The 22,857-nt window shown below is 53.0% G+C and overlaps 1 protein-coding gene across 4 annotated transcripts in view; it reads right to left on the reverse strand.

The window, feature by feature from the left end:
* GFRA2 (GDNF family receptor alpha 2) overlaps nt 1-22,857 on the reverse strand; it is a 100,094-nt gene that overhangs the window by 1,950 nt on the left and 75,287 nt on the right. For all 4 annotated transcript variants that reach the window (XM_031935843.1, XM_031935842.1, XM_023216648.2 and 1 more), the window contains 4 exons: nt 12,048-12,157; nt 10,816-10,956; nt 8,631-8,803; nt 790-843 (listed from right to left, as the gene is read on the reverse strand). In XM_031935843.1, the coding sequence (XP_031791703.1) occupies nt 790-843; nt 8,631-8,803; nt 10,816-10,956; nt 12,048-12,157 (478 nt within the window). The remainder of the gene's footprint in view (nt 1-789; nt 844-8,630; nt 8,804-10,815; nt 10,957-12,047; nt 12,158-22,857) is intronic.

The following is a 22,857-nucleotide window of genomic DNA, read 5'->3' on the forward strand; positions in this document are numbered from 1 at the left end:
GGAGGGGTGGGAAGGGGAGGGGAGGGAGGGATATGGAGGGGAGGGGAGGGAAGGGGTGGGGTGGGAGGGCAGGGGTGGGCTGGGGTTTGGAGGGGAGGGAGGGGCAGGGAGGGTTATGGAGGAGAGGGGAGGGCAGGGGAGGGAGCCCACATTCTCCCTGTTTCTCAATTTCTTCAAATCCCTCCTCCTCCATGAAGCCCTCCCTGAACATCTTTGTCTGAGTTTCTCTCTCTTCTGTGAGGTCTCACACTGCCTTTTCTTCTCATCTAAGTTACTATCTTGGGTCTGTAAGTCTAGATATAGATAGATATAGATATAGATATAGATAGATATAGATATAGATATAGATATAGATATAGATATAGATATAGATATAGATATAGATATAGATATATAGATATAGATGTAGATATAGATATACTCCTGTGCTGGGGGTTTCTTCAAGGAAAGAACTGTGTCTGTTTCCACTTCTGTGCCTCCTAAATATCACGGAAACACTGCCGAGCAGGTGGTCAACACAATTGTCCTAAAGAGTAAGGAAGGTATGGGAGGGCCTCTGCTCAGAGCAGCCATTTGTCTCTCCCCAAGGAGAGAGCCAGGGACCCTGGATGCAGCCTTTGCACTCCCCCACCCCACCCCAGCAGAGTAAGTGCCTACCCTGGTCCACAAGCTCAGCTGGCCCAGCTCATGTGATGAGATTTGAGGGCGCTCGATCTGAGGCTCACCAGGGAAATGCCGCCCCTCCCGGCCCAGCCTTCTGCACCCATCCCCACTCTGCCCCCAACTCACCTCTGTGAAGCACATGCTTAACTCTTTGGAGTTGTTGACCTTCAGCCCCTGCTCCTGCAAGAGAGAAGGCGCTAGTCAGGACAAGTCACCAGGCTGTTCCTGGCTGGGCTTTGTCCAGAGACTTAGATACCTGAGGCCAGGCACTGTTGGCTTTGCTAAGCGTAGCCAGCGCACATAGCGAAGAGAGGTGGCTCAATTCCACACAGCACAAAATGCTTCTGTTCTTCTCTGACACCCTCAGCAATTAGGACCCGACTCCTCTGGCTCCTAGAGAACAGAGTTCTAACTCTGCTCCCAACTAGCGGCACTATATAGTCATCAGCCATTTACATGTCTGTCCACATACTCAGAGCAAGTCTTGGGCAGGGACCGTGTCTTCTTTTCCTTACACTGAACAGTGTCTGGTTCGTAACAACTCAACAAATGTTTCACTAGATGCCTGCATCCATGAATGAATGAATGAATGCCACAGATCAGAAACGGCCTCCAAGGGCTGGCCAGCTCCTGTTAATTTGCCATGGCTAATGGAGGACTCTATAGAAAAAGATCATAAGCGTTCATCTGGGCTTGAGGGGAAGAGAAGCGTGATTGATTAGTGATGTCTGCCACTGGTACCCATTAGGTGGATATCTGGCAATTTCACCAGCTCATTTGTGTCCTACACGAATGTGCCCACCTGGGAGCACTGTGGACAAGGTGAGGGATGAAGAAGGCTGGTTTGGTGATGATTCCAGGATTCTCTACCCTGGCAGTTATCATCACTGTAATGGAGATCCATGGGAACCAGCTGGGGATGCAGCGCTTCCATCCAGGATTCAAATGGCTTGTTCCCAGGGCACTTCCAGGGAGGCTCTGGCCACCAGAAGCAACTGGGAAGCCCAAGAAATTATGCCGCAATCACTACTCTTGGCCAGAAGTATCAATAACCCCTTGGACATCACAGGCAATCTGCCACCCAGGGCATCTGGTCAGCTAAACAAGACCCCAGCTGTCACATGGAGACCCTGGCCAAGAGTAGAGTCACTGCCAATGGTGGAGATAGGACCACGGTGATGATCAGCACAGCGAGAATGGAACCAGGAGTGTCCCCAGGTGCCAAGGTGATGCCCAGCCAACTTCCCAGCTGTTGCCCTCTGCAGAAAGCCTCTATAACCCTTCCAGACCCAAGGCCTGGACTCCACTCCCCAGGACTTGGTGCTGCTCCAGCGAAGACTGTATGAGGCCACAGGGCAGGATGTCGGGGGAAACAGAACACGCCCACCCCCTCGGAGGCTGTGCTGTCATCATGGCCTCGCATCTGCCTTCCCGAGTCCCTTGGCCAATCCTTGCTCAGTCACCTCAGTCCCCACCTGTGACATCCTATGGCTTGCTGGCGTCTGTGCCTGTGGACTGACACCTATGGACGCCCCGCATCACTTCCTACTCTCATTGTTTCAGGTGTGGCAGGCCAGTCCCTGCCCTTTCTGGGAGTCCCTGTCTTATCCCTGTGTCCCTACCCCCAACAGAGCTCACTAAACCGTTGGGAGCCCTCTCCTTTGACCCCTCCCCCCCTCCTGTCTCCCCCCCCCCCCCCCCTCTCCCCTCCCCTCTCCCTCTGTCCCCTCCCCTTTCCTCACTAAGCCAAAGGAACCCACAGGGAATCACAGAGGCAGAAGCCCCCTGCACTCAAGGTCCTCACCGCCTGTCCACCAAAGCAGCTCCATTTTTATTTGTTTTGTATATTTGAGTCTTAGCTGTTTTGTGTATTGGAATCTTAGCTTATTTGTATATCAGAGGTACACATAAAATTGTTTGGACAACAGTCTACTGCCTAACAAAATAAGGCTTGAGAAAACAACCGATAAGAAGGGCCCCAGGGTGGGGCCTGCACAACATGCTGTGGCTGTGGGTGCTGCTCTCAGGGGAGCCCCAGACCTAGACACTCTGCAGGGTTACACCCAAGGTCAGCCCATGCAGAGCCGCTGACAAAGCACCCAGCACCTGCCAAGTGCAGCATTTTCCCTGGCCTGGGGCTTGGCCAGGTGTGCAGAGAGAGGATCTGAAGGCTCACAAGGGGGGCCTGCAACTGGATTTCGCTCCTCGGAGTGAGCAGAACTTGACAAGTTCCTCTGAAACAGGATAGAGGGGAGGGGACGCTGGCAAGTATCACACAGGAAAAATGACAGGGAGGAGGACAGTGAAGAAAGGGGTGGAAGGAAGAGAGGAAACCAGGTGAAGGGAGAAGCAGACAAAGAGAAACAGGAAGGAGGGAGAGGGGAGGGGACACAGTAGAGGGGAGGGGACAGAAGAGAGGGGAGGGGACAGAGGAGGGAGCAGGGGACATAAGGGGAAGGGACAGAGGAGAGGGGAGAGGAGAGGGGAGGGGAGAGAAGGGAGGGGACAGAGGAAGAGGGGAGGAGACACGGGAGGGAACAGAGGAGAGGGGAGGGGACAGGAGAGGGGGAGGGGACAGAGGAGAGGGGAGGGGACAGGAGAGGGGGAGGGAACAGAGGGTAGGGGAGGGGACAGAGGAGAGGGGAGGGGACAGGAGGGGGGAGGGGACAGAGGGTAGGGAAGGGACAGAGGAGAAGGGAGGGGGCACAGGAGAGAGGATGGGACAGGGAAAGGGAAGAGACAGAGGAAAGGCAGAGGGGACGGGGAAAGGGGAGGGGAGGGCATGGTAAGGGGAGGAAGCTGAGGGAGAAAGATAGCAGGAGGGGAGGGGAGAGAGGAACAGAAGACAGAGGGAAGAAATAGAGGAAGGAGGCAATAGAGGGCCTGGGAGAGAACGAAGTGGGAGGCGAGGGGGCTGAGGACAACCACTGTACCCTCTCATCTGACGCTGATTATCAACGGACAGTGAAACACCTTCCTGGGCCAGCCCCAAGGGACGTCTGCCCCGAGGTGCGGTCTCTGCCAGAGGCAACAGAGCTCTTGGGTGGGAGTGTTGCCCAGCAGCTGACCTTTCCTGAAAGCGGCACCCAGTGGGGTGAGGGGCAGAGAGAGAGACCACCTCTGATGCCAAAACCACCAGTGTCTCAAATTCAGTGCCTCCCTACCCTCCAGGGGCTCATACTCTAATGGAGAGATAAACTCGCACATAACCACTGATACGGTCTGGCTGTGTCCCCACCCAAAGCTCACCTTGAATTGTAGCTTCTATAATTCCTGTGTGTCATGGGAGGGAACCGCTGGGAGATAACTGAAGCATGGGGGTGGGTATCTTCTGTGCTGTTCTCGTGGTAGCGAGTAAGTCTCATGAGATCTGATGGTTTTATAGATGGGTGTTCCCCTGCACACGCTCTCTCTTTGCCAGTCACCATGTAAGACGTCCCTGTGCTCTTCATCTTCCACCATGATTGTGAGGCCCCCCCGGCCGTGTAGAACTGTGAGTCCACTGAATCTCTTCCCTTTATGAATTACCCGGTCTCAGGTATGTCTTTATGAGCAGTGTGAGAACAGACTAATACAACCGCCTTCACAGCCGATGAATACACAGAGGGGAGAGAAGGACGCCTGAGAGTCTAGGGAAACAGCCTGGGGCTTACTCCGTCCCTACTCAGAGCCTCTCATCCCCTGGAGGTGTCTGTGGCTCCAGTCCCAAAGTGCACAGGCCTAGGCTGCAAGGATGGCAGGACACAGGGCTGCTAACAGTAAATCCTCCACCATGGAAGCAGCACGGGGACTCTGGGAAGAGCCAACCCCCAAGGGCTGCGCTGTGGGTGCCACCAGAAGCATTAAACAACTGGCTCTTGCAGATGGCACTGGGGGAAGGACGCACACACAGAGGAAGGACAGTGGGAAAGGCATGCTTCATCCTTCCAGAGCTTTCTCCAGGGACGCTCCATTGCCCAGGAAGTGAGCAGAAAATTACTGTCTTCCTCCTCTTCCTTGCCCACCTCCTACCTACCCCAAAAGCCTGGGCCGGCAGTCCCAGAGCCTCGCTGGTCTAGTGTTTTCCTGCTGGCTGGAGCTGAGGCTCTGCAGCGATCCCTGCTTCTGTCCCTGGCCCCACCCCTAAATTTCAGTGCCCCTGGCCTTCCTCCCTGACCTGGGCCATCCCCAGTAACTCACACCTCTCACATTGTCTCCATCACAACAACTCAACCTGTGACAGGAGACAATGCAGATAGGGTGTGGTTGTGTTCCAGTAACACTTCATTTGTAAAACCAGGCACAGTAGACCCCCACTCAGCACTCTGTGCTGTCCTGACTGTGCCTTGGCTCTGCTGCTGGTTTACCTGGGGCAGTCTACCCACTGCAACCCCACACCCATTCTCCCGATTCTTTTCAGGCCTAGCAGCAGGCGTTGCTACGCCTATGGGTCCTTGGTCTCCACCTGAGTCAATGCACTCTCTCCATCCTCTGGACCCCATCATCCTCTATCAGTCCTGCACGCAGCAGGTGCACAAATCACCTTCTCCCTCATAGACATCTGAGCTTCATCCTGTCCATCCTCCAGCACTGGGACCACAGTCCTGGCCCATGATGCTTGTTAGCCTTGGTGCCTGCGACGTAGTGATGTGCAATAAGAATTTCTGTTGAGTCAATGAATGAATGCACTGACAGATCTCTCAGTCCCATGCTCTGAGGTCCACAGGCCTGTGTGCTGGGTATGAGACCCATCCAGGAGCAGGCAGGAGCGGGGAGGAGAGAGAGGTGGCCACTGGCTGCAGAGTCGGCAGCAGGCATGCAGTGAGGGGGCCTTGGGGCAATGTCTCAAAACTCATTTTTAATTTGCCCAAGATGTGATTGGCAGTCTGAATCACAGGTGGGCAGGTGGAGACGGGGTGGCAAAGGAGATGGTGTGTTGTAGGGCTCCTCGGTGCTGGGAAAGGTAGGACTCCAGCTGATCCGATGGGGCCCTGCAAATTGGCATTCTGGGCCCAGAGCAGCCCCACGGGAGTGTTGGGGAGAACAGCAGGCCATGGCCAGGGAAGCACCAACCATTGCCCATCTTACCCCAGCCCCCACTGCACTGCCCTGGTCCAGGCCCCATCGTAAGACCAAGAGTCTCTAACAAACCTTCCTAAATCTTCAACAGAAAAGCATCTTCACCTCTGCAGCTGCCCAGTCCTGTGCTTACAGAGGGCACCCAGGAAGAGGAGGAGAGCTGCGGGCACTGAAACACACAGACCCCATCCTCCAGGACAGCAGGGAGTTCCAACAAATCAAATCAACTGGGGACTCCGGGGTCTCTCTTTTCACCTGAATGGAGCACCCACTCCATGCCAAGCACTGTGCACCCAGCTACGCAGGGTGACACAGGAGGGTGAGATGCTACTCTGGCCTCTGGGGACCCTGGCCTAGCAGGGGAGAGGAGAACACATCATGATGGGGCCATGAACACGCAGAGCGGGAGCCCAAAGCAGGCGGAAGGCAACCTGGTGTGGAATCGGAGAAGGCATTCCCAAGAGGTGACATTGGGGTAGGACGCACCAGGTAGAGAGGAGTGGGAGAGGGAAAGGAGAGACGTCTTGCTCAGAGGAACGGCTAAGTGCAGGTCAGCAGCTGCCTCACCCATCCTGCACGTGTCCAAGACTGACCTGACACTCAGGTTCCCTGCTCTAGAGCCCAGTGGGGTGGAGAGAAGGGCAAGGGAATTCAGACGAGGTATATATTTAATAAACATGGGCCGGGCCAGAAGGCTCCAGGAGAGCCCATTCTGCAGACCCTGTCAGGCCTCTCCAAGGTCCACAGAGCCCCAGGCAGGCAGGGTTGCCCAGAGAGGGGCCACACCCTGAAGGAGACACTTCTGAGAGGAGGACCTAAGACACCAGCCACAGGGCCAACTTGGACGGGGCTCCTGGCTCTAGTGTGGTGGCGTCCAAGACACCCACAGCCCTCCTCAAAAGCCCCACTCCCGCCGTGGAAAGTCCTTTGCAGGGAGCAGATTTGGAGGAGGAGGAAGCAGAAGGTGGCTGGGGGACAGGGTTTCTGGCCCTTCTCGACTGCCAACCGGCTGTGGGGCTGCGCACACGCTGCTGTCGTCACCAGGCCTCTGGTCGCTTGTGTTTGGGAAGATCTTGGAGGGTCCTTCAAGTCCTGACATACAGATACCCATGTAGGGACCCAGCTGGCTACCATCTCTGGGGTTCCCTAAGCCTTCCCCCAAGGAAGAAGGAAGGACAGAGAGCAGCAAAATAATCTTGCCTCTGTCTCTAGATTGTATCTAAGGTATACAGGCTCCCCCAACCCTTCCTCCCATCTAGGCTCAGCTCTCGGTCCCTGCGATCACTCAGGGACTCCTTCCTATAGCTATGGGTGCCCCTAACACCCAAGGGCCCCACAAGGGCCACCACAGAGTTACTCAGTCAGAGATGGTCCAAGCTAGGAGAGCTGAGAGACAGGGGACAGATGGCGGCTGGGGAGGAGGGAAGGCACCCACGCCAGCCCCAGGCAAGCCAAGGGCAGGGGCGAGGGCTTATTCACTTGACACTTCCAGCTCCCAGCATGGGATAGTAGGTGCTCATTGAAAACATTATAATTAAAACTGAATCAGAGGCCCTTCCTCTTCCATTTCTCTAAGAAACCTGGAGAGTGGTGGTGGTTGCATCCCTTTTGAGGGTCTATTTCCCCTCCTTTCCTCCTGGGAGGCTCTGTCAGCTGTCCTGCCCAGACTGACTTAGTCCACAGGCCTCCAGCCACCCGCCAGGCAGCCTCCCCAGACCCCGGATTTGTAACACCTGACATTTGTGCAGCATTCCTCCATTGACCAAGCACTTTCACATAAATCATCCCACATACAGATCACCTGTATCTCCACTGAGATCAAACCAAAATGTGAGCAAGTCCCCCAATGGTGAGACCACAGAAAACCAGGTAGGGGCTAAAAGAAACCAAGTAACCGATGGCTTGGCAAACTGCAGGAGAAAAAGAATTAAATGGGCCTCAGAATCATCAGGGCTGACGGTGAAGGGGGCTGAGTGGGGGTCCCAAAGCCACGGCTTTGGACTTTACAACCGCAAGGGAGCACAGTGGGAGTCCTGGGAAGGTTGCCAGCATCCTCTTGAGTCAGCCTCTCCCCCGATGGGCCAGCCCAAGGGGCTTAGGACAAAGGGTGCATGCAGGAGGCTGGTGAGGTCTGGATGACCTGACAGGTGGCACAGCCCTGACTGGCCGAGCTGCCCGCCGCTCTAGCATGAAATTGAGCAATTGTCTGCAGAGCAGGACCCTGAGCCCTCTGCTCACAGCCACTCAAGCATATCCAGTGTCATTAGGAGCTGCCCAAGGGTGACAACAGCACCTCAGCTCCAATCAGGAGGGGAGCGAAATGGAGGGAGCAGGACATGGAAGAGCTCCCCACCCAGCCGCCAGGAGGGCACTTGGAAGTCAGCTGCTCCTGAGCAGGGGGGCACACAAGGGAAGCGGAAGGAGGCAGAAAGAGAAGGGGAGGGCCTCCCTAACCAGAACAGGCACACACACTTCTGCAATGGGTGCCCAGGAAGGATTTGAACCTCCGCCAAGCTGGGTCCTGCTCAAGCCTGCATCCTGGCACTGTGGATGTGCACTGTTGACCCTATGAGCCTGCTGCCCCACTCAGACGGGTACCTCGCTGCCCCACACACAGCCAGGACTTGTTCCCCTTGCACCTGCGCCCAGGCTGCGCCCCACTGCCTGCTCTTCAGACCCCACAGTCTGCCAGGCAAGTATAACACTGTGATGTAACAGGGGTTTCACGCTTGCAAGATGAATGCCCAAATGAAGGAAAAGGTGAAGAATGACCCCCGGCAGCTCCTCACTGCCTCTCGGGTCTCTGATCGAAAGGGAGGACCCTCCCTCCCCGGCCTCAGGTGAGTCATTTCCCACACCACGTCCGGCGTCATGGTGCTCCCCCCACGCCTCAGCCACACCCCCCTCACCTGGACAGACGTGCAGGTGGTGATGACACTGGTCCCCAGGCTGGTGCTATCACTGAGGTCATCTGGCAAAGAAGGCGTCTTCTCTACCCGAGGAGCCTGGGTGGCCTGGAACGAGGGGCCTTTAGGGGACACGTTCACATCCGTGCCGTTGCCAAAGGCCTGGATGGCGTTCCCTGGGATGGGGGTGAGGGTAGAGGCAGAGAAGTCAGGACCCACGTCCATCACTCCTGTCCCTGCTCCTCACCCTGACCATCCCCTTCCCTGGAATAGTCCAGAAGTTGGGACAGGGCATGATACAGGAAGATTCCCTCTGCTGAACCTCTTTTTCAGATACCTACAAAGGTCTCACTGCTACAGAATACAGCAAGAGAGAGGTTAAAAAACAAAGAAGCCAGAATAGCAAGAAGTGTATATGATGGGGAACACAGAAGAAAAAAGGAGAAAAAGAAGGGGGTGGGATGCAGGAGAGCCTAGGGGAGGAGGGGGCCACCGCCTCTGCATGGTGCCACCGGCCACACCTCCCGAAGCTCCTCATCCCCAACTCCCTAGTCACAGGCTCTTGCGGGCCTTGCGGGCCCTGTGCCTCCTTGGACGTTCCCAGGTCCCCACCCTGGCATGCAAGGGCCCCATATTCAGCCCTCTGCCTGCTCCACACCACAGGCTCTCCCTGGGTGGTCTCTGCTCCTCCCACACCATCCAGAGAGGTGCCCAGAAAATCTCCGCCTCCACGTGCCACATGCATCTCAAACTCATTATGTCTAAGCCTGGGCTCAGTGTCTCCTCCTACCCTTGTCAACGCTGTTTTCCCTCTGACCCCTCATATTGCAGCCTCGAAGGTATCATCTTTTATCTACCCCAGGTCCCCCATGTCAAAATTCTGAAGGTCACCCATGGTGCCTCCCTGCACACCTGCTGACAGCCCGCTGAGCCCACCTCCTAAAGATCCCTCCACCCCATTTCCCATCGCTGTTCCCCTCCTACTGCTCTGGTTCACAGCCACCATTTGTGCCCCTGTAAGCAGCTACTATGGCCTTCTGATGGGCCTCTGTGTGTCACGTCACCTGTCGGAATTGATTCACTCTGACCCCCACTGCCTCACAACACAGGCAGATTCGCTTTCTGGAATGCTGATCTGATCTCACACCCTTGCTGACATTCCTTCAAACACCCACACCACCACTGTCACCCCTGCAGGACAAGAAGATCTAAATGCCTCAGGCCTACAAGGCCCTGCATGACAAGGATGCTGTCTACCTGTCCAGATAACTCTTGCCACTCTGGTCATCTTCAGTGCTATGTAGCAAGGCTATATGATTGGCAGTTCCCTCCACCCGCCATGGTCTTCTGTGGAGCCCAGGACCTCTGCCCAGGGTAGACTGGCAGGCACCCCCTGCCTCTTTAACTGACCGATGCCCAGCTAGGCATCCACAGATACATTTTCCAAGAAGCCTTCAGGGCCTCCCTCCTCTTCCTGGCTGACTTGGGCATCCCCACCCTGGGCTCCTCAAGAACCCTGTGCAGACCCTTCCTCTAGAGCAGCTCACTTGCACTGTGATCATGAGTGACCCCTCTCAGTCTACCTCCATCAGGCTATCCCTCCTCAATGACTTGGATCCTTGAATCTCCAGTGCCACACAGAGAGGGAGGAACAGAAGGATGGAGAGATGGACAGAATAAATAAAGGAGGGAAGGAAACAGGGAAGAAACCTTCAGGTGGGCATGGGTGGCAATGGATGTTGGGCTGGAAAGATCAAAGGCAGACTGAGCTAGACTGTGGCTAAAGTCTCTCTAGCTTTTGGGTTAGGAGTTTGACGATGTGAAAGGAAGTCGATTCCAGGGGCAAACAAACTCATTAAAGGGAGACATGACAGACGCCAGCGAGCCTCATAAGAGGGCTCAGTCTCCAAAGGAACCTGGCTGAAGCTGTCCCAGTAACAGACCAGACCAAATAACAGGCTTGACATAGGCTCAAGGCCTCTGGTGGTAAACTGAGGCTGGCCTACTGACAGTTCTGGTATGAATCTCCAAGAGCTCAAAACCCAAGGTCCCCATGGGCAATACCCATGGCGGAGAAGCCTCATATACATCACCAGCCATCCCCACGGAAGGAGATGGGAATGGTTAGGACAGACTCCAGGAGGGGTGGGAGGGGCTGCTGGGGTTGGGGAGAACATCCAGAACTTACGGAGGCACGGGTTCTCGGTGAAGTCCCGGAGGAACTTCTCACACTCCTCCTCCATGTTCCCGCTGCCACGACAGCTGCACCAGGGGGACACCACAATGCCAGTGGGGCTGGAGTCCACATAGTTGGGCGTCATGTCAAACCCTGGGCAGGAAGAAAGGTGGGGGAGAGGACAGAGGTGCAGTGGGGCCTTCCCCTTGGGCCCACAGACCAACCCCAGGCACAGCAGGGCAGAGGCCTGGTACCCATCCACTCACCTGGCCCCCAAACACACATCCATCCCGATCACACTCCTGACTCTTGAGCATGACTATCCCAGGGTCCATGGGGTCAGCAGGGGCACAGGGGCCAGCAGCATAGAGGACACTGGGCTCCTCGCCACCAGGAAGGCAGAGAAAATGCCCTGGAGCCCCTCCCAGAGTGTGGGTCCGTGCTTTCTCCTTCACCAACAAGCAGCCAGTGTTCTAGAATCAGGAATGAGGCTCATGTCCTGGGATCGGACCCCAGTGCTGACATTTATCAGCGAGGTGAGCCTGTGCAAGTCACTCCGCTTCTCTACAGCCTCAGTTTCCTCATCTATAAAATGGAGATATCACCAACCCCCTAGCAAGAGCTGTTGGGAGAATTCAGTAAGACAGGCCATGTAAACTGCTCAGTGCAGAGCCTGGAATGTCAGAACCGTGCCACAAATGTTACCTTTGCTTCTTTTTTTTTTTTTTTTTTTCTTTTTTTGAGACAGAGCCTCGCTCTGTCACCCAGGCTGGAGTGCAGTGGCGCGATCTCTGCCCACTGCAGCCTCCCGAGTAGCTGGGACTACAGGCGCACGCCACCACACCCGGCTAATTTTTTTGTATTTTTTTTAGTAGAGACGGGGTTTCACTGTGTTCATCAGGATGGTCTCGATCTCCTGACCTTGTGATCCGCCCATCTCAGCCTCCCAAAGTGCTGGGATTACAGGCGTGAGCCACCGCGCCCGGCCACCTTTGCTTCTTATTTCAAAAGCTTAGAAGGCTCCAGGGGCCCTCCTCCCCACATGATAAACAGCTGGGTCCTCCTCCTTGCTACAGAACTGCCTTTCCGCTGGTTTCCCCTCACAGCTCTCTCTGAATCTGCTGCAGAGAAGGCCAGGCTCAGGCTGTCTCCCCTGGCTGGCCCTGAGCTGGGCTGCGGCCCCTGCCCTGCTGAGATGGGGACAGCAAGGACCCACAGAACCCAGGTGTGCAGGAACAGCTTACCAATCATGCCAGCATAGGAGCCCAGACACGCCTGGTAATTGTCCGCAGGGCAGCTGGTGACCGTCTGGTAGGAGGCTCGACAATTGGCATGGAAGTCGGCCAGCCGGGACCTGGTGGTGGGGAGAAGATGCAATGGAGAAAAGCGGTTCAGTCTGGCTGCCTTCTGTCTCTTCTGTCCTGCCAGTGGCATCTCCTCCCTGCAGCTTCCCAGGGTGGAAGAAGCCAGGAAGAGGGAGGGGAGGAAAGTCGGGGGAACCAAGTCTTTGTGGGGGCTCAAGCTGTGAGCTCCTTGAGGACAGAGATTTCCCGGAGAGACAGGCACATAGTGCGGCTTAAGAAAAACTGAATGATTGGCTGATGCAAAGGATCCCACAAGGCACAGAAACAGCCTGCTCTAAATGGCTCTTTTAGGCAAAGGAACACAGGGAGGAGCCGGGTGGGTTTGCGGAGGATGCCTGGACCCCAGGCAGGAAAGCTGGGTCCACGTTCTGTGGGGCTACAGTCCTGGATGAGCCTGCCCAAGTGCTTCAACCCAGCACTGCAAAATCTCACCTGCAAAATGGGTGAACAGTCCCTTCCCTAGATGCCTCATAGGACCCGTCTGAGGGTCAAGGAAGCCAGTGGCCAGGGAGGCAAAAGAGTCTCCCTGGGTGAGACATGCCACGGGCATCCTCCACTGGTCTGTTCTGCGTTAAGCCAGAGCAAAGGCTCCTCTGCCATCCCTCCACCCCTACCCTAGTCCCCTACCCCACTCCCACCAGGCAGAAGTGGCCTTCCCTTCCCCTGGTGACCACAACACGCCATCACCCATTCCCCTCTGTCAGCATCGATGACACTGCATCAAAACTCCTTGTGCACAACTCTATGCTCCCCATTGGGCCATGAGCCACTTGAAGTCAGACAGTGTCTGAGCTGGGTCTGTCCCCAGACCTCAGCTCCAGATCTAGACATGGAAGGTTCCACAGAGCACAGGGCATCCAAGTCTAGTATGCATGGCGATCTCCATTCCTTTCTCTTCCTCCTGCCCTGGACCCTGGCCAGGAATGTTACCATCAGCCTGGGCTGGGAGAGGATGCTCCCCTCTCTGCCATGTCAGGTGACAATCATCACCTTCTACAGGTGAGTGTCCTTTGCCACACACACACAGCCCTTATGTATCACATCAACTACGTCTCACAGCAGCTCCAAGTAGCTAGTAATAAGGTCTGTTCATGGATACTTCCCAATGATGGGCACACAGTAGGACTTCAACCACCGTGCACTCCATGAGAATTCTATGGCGACTCAACAAGCTGGCTGCAGGATGGACCAGAACCCGGGTCACCCAAATCCCTTGTCCACACCCTTTGCACATATGGAACCTCATGAAGCCATCTCCAAGTTCACCCCAGGTTCAGCTCCCCTGGTTTTCTACTGGAACCCTGTCCCATTTGAGAAAGGAACAGGTAGAGGCAGAGAGAGACAGGAGGCTGAGAGGGACTGAGCCAGCCTGAGCCAGGAGAGAGAATGCAGGCTTTCCACGAGAAGGTGCTGGTGCCTGCTGAGGGGGCCCCCATCATGCAGGCACGGCACGGGCTGAGTATGTCCCACCACTGGACAAATGTGTTTCTCTAGAGGCCCCCGTGATCCTGAGGGATGGGTCTGAGAGAAGAAGGAAACCCTCCTGGGATGTGTCGCAGGACCCTGCAGGCTGAGAGAAGGCCATGGGCACCAAACCAAGAGTCGGCTCAGCTCTGCCCTAATTCACTGGGTAACTGTGCCCGAGTTCCCTGCTTCTCAGGGACTCCAGTTTCTTATGTATCAAATGAATAAAAAGTACTCTAATTAGCACTTTAAATGGCACTTTAACAGTTTGGGATGATTCAAGCGTTCTGGAGATGGATGGCAGTGAAGGTTCCAGAACCATGTGAATATACTTAACACCACTGACTTGTACACTTACATGGTACATTTTCTGTTATGTGTATTTTATCACAATGATGGTTTAAAAGGTACTTTCATATCCATCTTTTATTATTTAACCCTCACAAATGCTCCGTGAGATCTGACAAGCAGTTATTATTATCCCATTTTAGAGATGAAGCAGCTGAGCCTCAGAGAAGCTAAACAACTTTGCCCCCAAGATCAGAGTCACTAAGTAGTGGCGCCAAGACTCAAGTCTAGAGCTCCAACAAGATGGGCGCCATTTCTGGCAGGTCCCAGTGCTCCTGTGTGGGAGGAGGGTCTGGAGTCCTTGAAGGCCCTTCCAGAGCCATCATGCTGCACCTCAGGAAAGCAATGTCTTCCACAGGAAAAGAGGAGGAAATCTGCAGTTGTCTCTGCCTTCTCTTCTGCCCAGAAATGCACCCTCCACTTCCTCAAAACAAGCAGCAGCAGCATTGCCAAGCAATCCTTCACCCCTGCAGGCGGCGACTCCATCTCAAATGTCAAAACCCACACCCATCCCCCTCCGCAGCCAGCAAATGAGAGTGCTGTGAGAGGGCAAGGGGGGGTCTCCATGTCCCAGACCTCCAGAGACCCAAGAGGTGGCTTAAGAGTAGACGGAGACTCTAACAGGTAGATGGGATTTAGAAACAAAATCTGTTGAGTTGAACTTGCCCCACCGCCCAAAAAAAGTTGCAGTTTTCATCCCCAGGCTCTATAAGCATGACCTTATTTGGAAATAAGATCTTTGCAGATGTAATCAAGTTAAGATGAGGTCAAGATGAGGTCACAGTGGATTAGGGTGGGCCCTAAATCCAACGACTGGTGTCCCCTCATCAGAAGGGAAGAGATGGACACACAGGAAGAATGCCGTGAGACAGCAGAGGCAGAGATAGGAGCGATGAAGCCAGAAACCAAGGAATGCTCAGCGCTGCCGCAGTGCCTGAAGCTAAGAGAAAGCGAAAGGCATGCAACAGACTCCCTTTCAGGCTTCAGAGAGAGCAAGGCCCTGCTAACACCTTGGTTTCAGACTTCTGGCCTCCAGAAAAGTGAAAGAATAAACTTCTGTTGTAAGCCACCCAGCTTGTGGTACTTTGCTACAGCGGCCCCAGGAAACAAATGCAGCCCTTTCAAAGACTTCACGGTTTGCTTTGGCCATATGTCTCCCTCCTGAAGAAGCTAAGGGTATACGATCAGGTCCCAGCACCGGAGTGGGCTGCAGGGGGGGCAAGAAGATAAAGGCAGGACCTAGCTCCTTCAGGGTGTGGGACAAGGACGCCACTCGATAATGAGCAAAGCCACTGGTTCCCATCCTCTCCCCACCAAAGGGCATCCAAGCACCAGGTCTTAGCTCTAATGTAGGAGTCCATTCTAACGCCAGGCCATCGCACATCAGGCTCACCTGTCTCCTGCCCCACCACCAGTTCCTCCCCACAAAGCCCTTCCCACCTAGCTGTGTGGATTTCTTCCATTTCCATATTCTAGCTATACATACATAGCCTGGACCAGGCAACTGAAAGCTTCATTGCACGAGGAGTTCCTGATCCTTCCCTGTTGGGTTTATTCCAACTAGAACACACATTCCCAGAGTGGCAGACTCCACTGATCTCCTCATCCACATCCTCCACAGCGGCACCTCTGGGCAGGGATGAGGTGTAGATAGCCATGCATCCTTTCTCCAAATACACATCGAGCCCTGCCGTATGGCTAACAGATAAAAGATGGGAATGGCAAGCGTGGATACAACATCAGAAAGGAAACCCCAGCTAAGGCAGCCGGGGTAGCGTGCCTGGCGGGCCAGGACACGGGCAGTGGGAGGTCATGGCTTGCTTATCTCCCTGGGGGAGTACACTGCCCACCACAGCAGACCGGAGGGCCCACACACTCTCTGCAGGTACTGGGAGCCTCCCAGGCAACGCAGTTCCCACCCAGCACACAGGGAGCCTTGCTTCCCTCCTGCAAGGCCAGTTCTCCCATCCCTGACATTGGGAACCCTCAGGACCTCAACTGGCCTCACCATCCATGCAGCTTCTCAAATGTCTCCAGCCCCACACGCTGGAGAAGGAACAGCAGCATGAATGGGGAGTACATGGCTACTGCTGCTTTGCCCTTTGGGGAATCCCAAATATTTCCCTGATGGGCCACAAGGAAAGCAAGGCCACAGGGAGAGAGGCAGGAGTAGAGGAAGCCAGCCAGGAAACAGAAGGTGAAAGCATCCAGACCAAGGTGGGGCTGGCCAGAGGGACTCCTCAGAGAAGAGGAGAGGGGCAGACCCAGCCACTGGGAGAGGAGGGGGTATCTGTCGCATGGCCACCTTCCATCCCTCGCTCACTGGCTGTGTGACCTTGGGCTGGCCTGTCATGTCTCTGGGGCTAAGTGTCCCCAATGAACAAACAGGGAGAGTCACACCTGCCAACCTCCCCACTTGGGCTGCAAAAGACAGCTAAGGAGACAGTGCTTGAGGGCGCTCAGAATGGCAGGCACCTGATGGAGACGGGAGGCATCATCCTCATCTTCCTTCTCTGCCTAGCGCTGTGCCTGCCGCTGCAAGTGCACAGCAGGATCAGCTTTCCCTGGTATCTGATACAGAAGGAAAAACAGACCCACTGATCCTGCAACGTGGATCTGGGTCCCACACAGGGCAAGTGAACGCATCAAGGAGACGGGGCTCCCTCTTGCTCTCCCATCCTACCGTGCCCCAGGCTACTGGAAACCAAGGCCTCCTGACCCCACTGTCCTTCTCCACGTCATGCTGGGGACACAGGAAGAGGAACACAGCCCTTAAAGCAGGGCAATGCACACAGGGCCCCTTGGCTAGGCCCCAGGTGACCACTGACAAGAGCACCTCCTCACTCCTCTGAGGTTAAGACCTACCTCTTTGAAAGCAGGCCTGATTGCGGGTGCCAGGGCCTTGGAGAGCTATTCACAGCAAAGGGAGGGGGAGAACACAGGCCTAAGGCCGGCAGACAGCAAAGGGGACAGCAAAGTGAAGAGAAGCGGCTAAGCCTTCTGTTCCTCCATTTCTCCATCCTCTGCGTCCAGCAGCCTTGGCAAGAGAAAGTGACAAATGGAGCTATTTAGGAGGACACAGAGTCCAAGACCAAGGCTCCAGGAAGCCTTTGATTGCTCGAATTTCTCTCCGCCCCTCCATGTGTGATCAAGTCCACAGTAGTGGGCTCCCTCTGCCAGCATTAGAGACCACGTAGTGTCAATTTCCTTCAAGCCCTGGACACTGTCCCACTCCAGCCATGACCCCTCGCCTCAGCATTGCTAGGCAAATTTCTCCAAGGCAAATGTTATCCTTTTCATAATATAAGGCATGCTGCTGGTGATCTCTGTGCCCTTTCTAGGCCAAACGTCACTCTCCTCCAACACCGGGAGGTCACTCCTGGACTCCGGTCTTGCTGCTGAGAACAGACTTTTCCTGGATCAGTCCCATCACTTTGCAGATTCCTGCCTTTTAAATCCCTCATATGAGAGATGACATAAAAGAAGGCATGAGAGAGACAGAAAAAGAAAGAGAAACAGATAGGAAAGAAACAGAGAGCCAGCAAGAGAACCAAAATGAAGAGGAGCCAAGTCCATCTCAGCTGAGACCAAGCCAAGTCTGCCAAGTGAGCTCAGGGCAGCAGGTGGATCTGTCCGGAAAACGTAAACCCTCTCTGGGCGTGTTTCCTTGGCAGCTGTAGCCTGTTCAGTTGCAGGAAAGCAGCAGCAGGAGACAGGGAGAGAGACAGAGACACAGAGAGACACCCAGTTGGATGAAAAGGTTGCCATATTAAACGAAGAACGTGTAGGTTTATTTGAATTTCAGACAATGAATTTTTTTTTTTTAGCATAAGTATGTCCCACATAATATCTGGGAAATACTTATACTAAACAGTTTTTCTTTTTTACCCAGAGTATTTATTTAACTGGGCATCCAATACTTTTATTTGTTGGATCTGGCAACACTGTTTTTTTCTGTTTTGTTTTGTTTTGTTTTGTTGCCCACGCTGGAGTGCAGCAGCTCGATCTCGGCTCACTGCAACCTCCACCTCGCGGGTTCTAGTGATTCTCAGCACCCCCGCCCCACCCACAATTGCTGGGATTACAGGTGTGCGCCACCATGCCCGGCTCATTTTTATATTTTTAGTAGAGATGGGGTTTCACCTTCTTGGCCAAGCTGGTCTCAAACTCCTGACCTCCAGTGGTCCACCCACCTTGGCCTCCCAAAGTGCTGGGATTACAGCTGTGAGCCACCACACCCACCTGGCAACACTACTTGATGAGTACATAAGCCCCCAGCAAAGGGAAAGTGAGCAGGGCTGAGTGTGCAAAGATCGAACCACACAAGCAGAAGTCATCCAGATTGGCGGGGGTACAGGTGGACTTTCTATAGGTCACTGGTTCTCAAAGTGTGGTCCGCAGAACAACATCATATCAGCTGGGAACTTCTTAAAAATATAGATTCTCTAGCTCCACCCCCGTCTCCCTGCCTGGCCCTAGACAAGCAATATCTGAAATTGTAGGAGCAGAGTCCAGCAATCTGCACCTTAACAAGCCCTCCCAGTGATTCTGAGGCAGGCTGAAGTTTGAGAATGTGGCCACCAGCACAGGTTTCAGAGCTGGGCTTGCGGGTACCTTTCAGACCTCACCTCCTAGTCTCAGTTTTAAATATCCATACTTTATGGCCTGGCCATAAAAAAAAAAAAAAAAAAAAAAGCAGTGCTTTGAACCACAACTGGAGAAGGTTCACAGTTACATGGAAAAGAGTGCACATATTTGTATACAAACACACAAACACACACTCCTGTCACCACAGAGACACACAGTTACACTTGGATACATACTTCCCAGCACTATGCTTGGGTCTTCACCAAGAGGAAGTATACAGGAAGTTGTTATCAGTGAAACCTCCCCTGCTCCAGGCTGTAAACACCTTCCCAAAAGCATACTTTCCCAAATTTGTCTGATGTAGAATAATACTGGGGAACCCCAAAACTTTCCAATGCTAATCAATACATACTGAAGTTCTGAAGTCTGTCTGAAGAAGTCTGAAGTTCTTTTTTTTTTTTCTTTTTGAGACTGGGTCTCACTCTGTCACCAAGGCAGGGCAGTGGCACACAATCTTGGCTCACTGCAACCTCCACCCCCTAGGTTCAAACAATTCCTGTGCCTCAGCCACCACAGCAGCTGGAATTACAGGTATGCGCCACCATGCCTGGCTAACTTTTTTTGTATTTTTAGTAAAGATGGGGTTTCGCCATGTTACCTAGGCTGGTCTCAAACTCCTGGCTTCAAGTGATCCACCCACCTCAGCCCCCAAAAGTTCTAGAATTCCAGGCCTGAATGAAGTTCTTGTTTATCAGGGGATACCTGCTATGTTACTGCCATGGAAACCAGGTTTGTCCTCATTGCAGAAGTGGAAGAGGAGGGGAAGAAAGGAAGTTGACGTTTACTATGTGTCAGGTGCTATAATCTCATTTAATTTTCTGAAAAATCCCACGAAGTAGCATACTTCACAATAAGGACACAGAAGCTCAGAAAGGCTGGATCGCACAGTCACACACCCTGCAGCCAGCACACCACGGCCAGGTACGGCGGCCGACAGGAAGAGGGGCAGACACCAGCACTGCCTGACACAAAGGAATGGGGCACTTGAATATTTATTTCATAGACGGAAAAAAGGGTTTCCAAGAAGTCCAAATTACTCATGATAGGTTTCATAGACGATTTATGGAAATGCTGAGAAAATGGCCTTAATAGACCCAAGTGCCTCTGGAATGCCTTTCTAACGTCCCCTCTGGCAGTGCAGGCCTTCGTTAGTGGGTTCAATGTGATGTGACACTGAGAAAAGGGAAAATGAATGTCACCCACATGGCTGCTTTCTGACCTCCAGGGCTCACTGTGGACAACCTGATCTTCCATTCTCTCCTGTGTCCTCTCGCCACCTCTGGTTTCATGAAGTCAAGAACCAACTTGGCTTCCTTCCTTTCTGTTTATTCTTCAACTGTACAGTGGATACTTATTATTCTTTCTGCCCAGAACAGCAGCTCCCCTGGGGTGGGCTGGGGAAGAGGACTTCCTCCTTGGGCCAGGCAGTTTTGTTTTGTGTGTGTGTGTGTTTTGTTTTCGAGATGAAGTCTCGCTCTGTCACCCAGGCTGAAGTGCAATGGCATGATCTGGGCTCACTGCAACCTCTGCTTCCCAGGTTCAAGGATTCTTCTGCCTCAGCCTCCCGAGCAGTCAGGGCTACAGGCGTGCACCAGCACACCTGGCTAATTTTTGTATTTTTGGTAGAGATGGGGTTTTACCATATTGGCCAGGCTGGTCTCTAACTCGTGACCTCATGAAATGCCTGCCTCGGCCTCCCAAGGGCCAGGTGGTTCTATTAAAGGCTGTATGCCACCTCCTGGGCACAGGGGGAAACATGACCCGGGCTGGGAAGCCACAGCATCCCTTTCTCCTGGCCACACTGGCCTAGAGGTAAGGAAATAACATCAGCTGGGCCCAACAGGGTCTTTGTCTGAAGTTTTCCTAATGGGACAGGCAAGGAAAAACATGCTTTGCTTTTTGGTTCTAAGATACCACAGATGTGAACCACAATTCTAGCCTCATAATCCTAGTAAGAATACACATGCAGCTAACTGGAGGGAGAAGCAGAAACAAGGTACAAGAAAAGCAAGAGAGAGAGAATGAGAGACAGAGACCGAGATCTACCTGTACTCGAGTCCTTGGGATTCTCCCCTGCCTCTTCTATGTTTTATTACGCAAGCCAATTGACTCTGACTCTGTTTTTATTTTTCTTAAGGTAGTTGGGTCTCTGTCACTTAGAACAGAAACACTCAGTCAGGTGCGGTGGCTCACGACTGTAATCTTAACACTTTGGGAAGCAGAGGCAGGCGGATTACTTGAGGTCAGGAGTTCGAGACCAGCCTGGCCAACATGGCAAAACTCTGTCTACACTGAAAATATAAAAATTAGCCAGGCATGGTAGCACACACCTGTAATCCCAGCTCCCTGGGAGGCTGAAGCAGAAGAACCACTTCAATGTGGGAGGCAGAGGTTGCAGTAAACCAAGATCACGCCATTGCGCTCCAGCCTGGGCGACAGAGTGACTCCGTCTCAGGAAGGACGGAAGGACGGAACGACGGACGGAAGGAAGGAAGGAAGGAAGGAAGGAAGGAAGGAAGGAAGGAAGGAAGGAAGAAAGGAAGGAATGGAGGGAGGGAAGGAGGGAAGGGAGGGAAAGAAAGAAAGAGAGAGAGAGAAAAAGAAAGAGAAAGAAAGAAAAAAGAAAGAAAGAAAGAAAAGAAAGAAAGAAAGAAAGAAAGAAAGAAAGAAAGAAAGAAAGAAAGAAAGAAAGAAAGATTGATTCTTAGCTACTATTTAGCTTTGTTCTCTAATTCTGCATGACCTTCTTTGTCCAGGTCCTAAGTGATCAGAAGCAGCACACACCAGAAAGGCCACACGGGCCAAAAACAAAACCCACAAAGGGTCTGTCCAGCCCATGCAAAAGAGCCAGGATTGCAGGAGTGTTGGAGTAGGCAGATGGCCAGAAGTAGGCAGGCAAGGGGATCCCTGGGAAATGAAGTCCCAGAGATGCTGCCCACTGACACTCAGCAGAAACGACAACGGCTACACTGGCTACTTCTCGCTTTGTGATTGGGCTCCTCCAGCCCTAAAGGGGACTTATCATGCCATAGCCAGAGATAAACGTGGTGGAACTTTCCTCACTGACAGGCATGCATACGCCTCCAATAACTCACCCAAGAGGAGAGTTTTGCTCATTGTAATAGTTAAAAAACACAGCCCTGCGTGGAGATTTTCCATGCCAATGAGACATGTAACATACAGACTAGCATGCACAGTCCTAGAGCAGGCATGCCCAAAGGAACCTCCCGAAACAACCCCTCACTCCCCTTCATGAATAATCAGGTAAGATTCTCATTAAGAGAGTCCCCCAGCACTAGCTGCTGCTGGCTCATTCTTCTGAGCAGCCTGCTCGGTCTTGTCCTTCAGAGTGCACTATCTCTTTAAATAAACACTGCTACTGCTATTTTTCCAGCCAGGTCAGCCAGCTCCCCTCTTGGAGCTTACTTCATCTTCCTTCAAGAAACTCTGCTGCTTAACCCTCACTGTGCGTCACTTGGCTGAATTCTTTCTCCCAAGTTAGACAAGAATCAAGAATTCCCGTACTTCCCAGTAACAGGAGCACTTCAAGGAGAGCAACTTTGAAGACAGATGATGATCAAATTAATGAAAGAAGACAGAGCTGGCCTTGGATTCTTTCTCCAGCTTAACTTGAAAGGAACAGCTCAGATAGATATTAACACCAGGGAAAAAGCTACACTGTTATCTACACGACGTAGATCGTGTCAATGTATGAAAATTTAAACATGAAATCATGTTATGCGGTTAAAAAGCAGGAGACAATAGAGTTTATGCCCCCCAGTTACAAATGGAGAAAATGTTATGAACCAACAAGATTTCAGAAGTATATTTCAAAAGATGCTAATAGAAGACACTGTTCATTATGTTCACTTTTAATAAACTTGCCATATGATTGTAATTATTTCTTTAACTTTAATTGAACTAGGCCTCACGAATCCAGAGTTACTATCAACAGTGATTTCTCTAAGCCTTCTGTTAGAGAAAATGTTATGGGTTCTGGAAGCCTCAGCAAATTCAACTGACTCTCTGTCCTAAGACAAAGTGGCTGAGACAGAAAAGCCATCATCTCAGAGAAGACCTGGCTACTCTTTCCTGCGCTGCTGCAGATACTAGGGGCTTGCAGGTTGGAGAGAGAGCCTAGGACTATCCTGGGAAATGGCCACCAAACCCTTCAGGACACAATCAAGACCTCAGGGGGCTGCTGGAAATAGAAATCTTTGACCTCCTTCCA

This window comes from Piliocolobus tephrosceles, chromosome 7, assembly GCF_002776525.5.
Source record: "Piliocolobus tephrosceles isolate RC106 chromosome 7, ASM277652v3, whole genome shotgun sequence".
Taxonomy (NCBI): Eukaryota; Metazoa; Chordata; class Mammalia; order Primates; family Cercopithecidae; genus Piliocolobus; species Piliocolobus tephrosceles.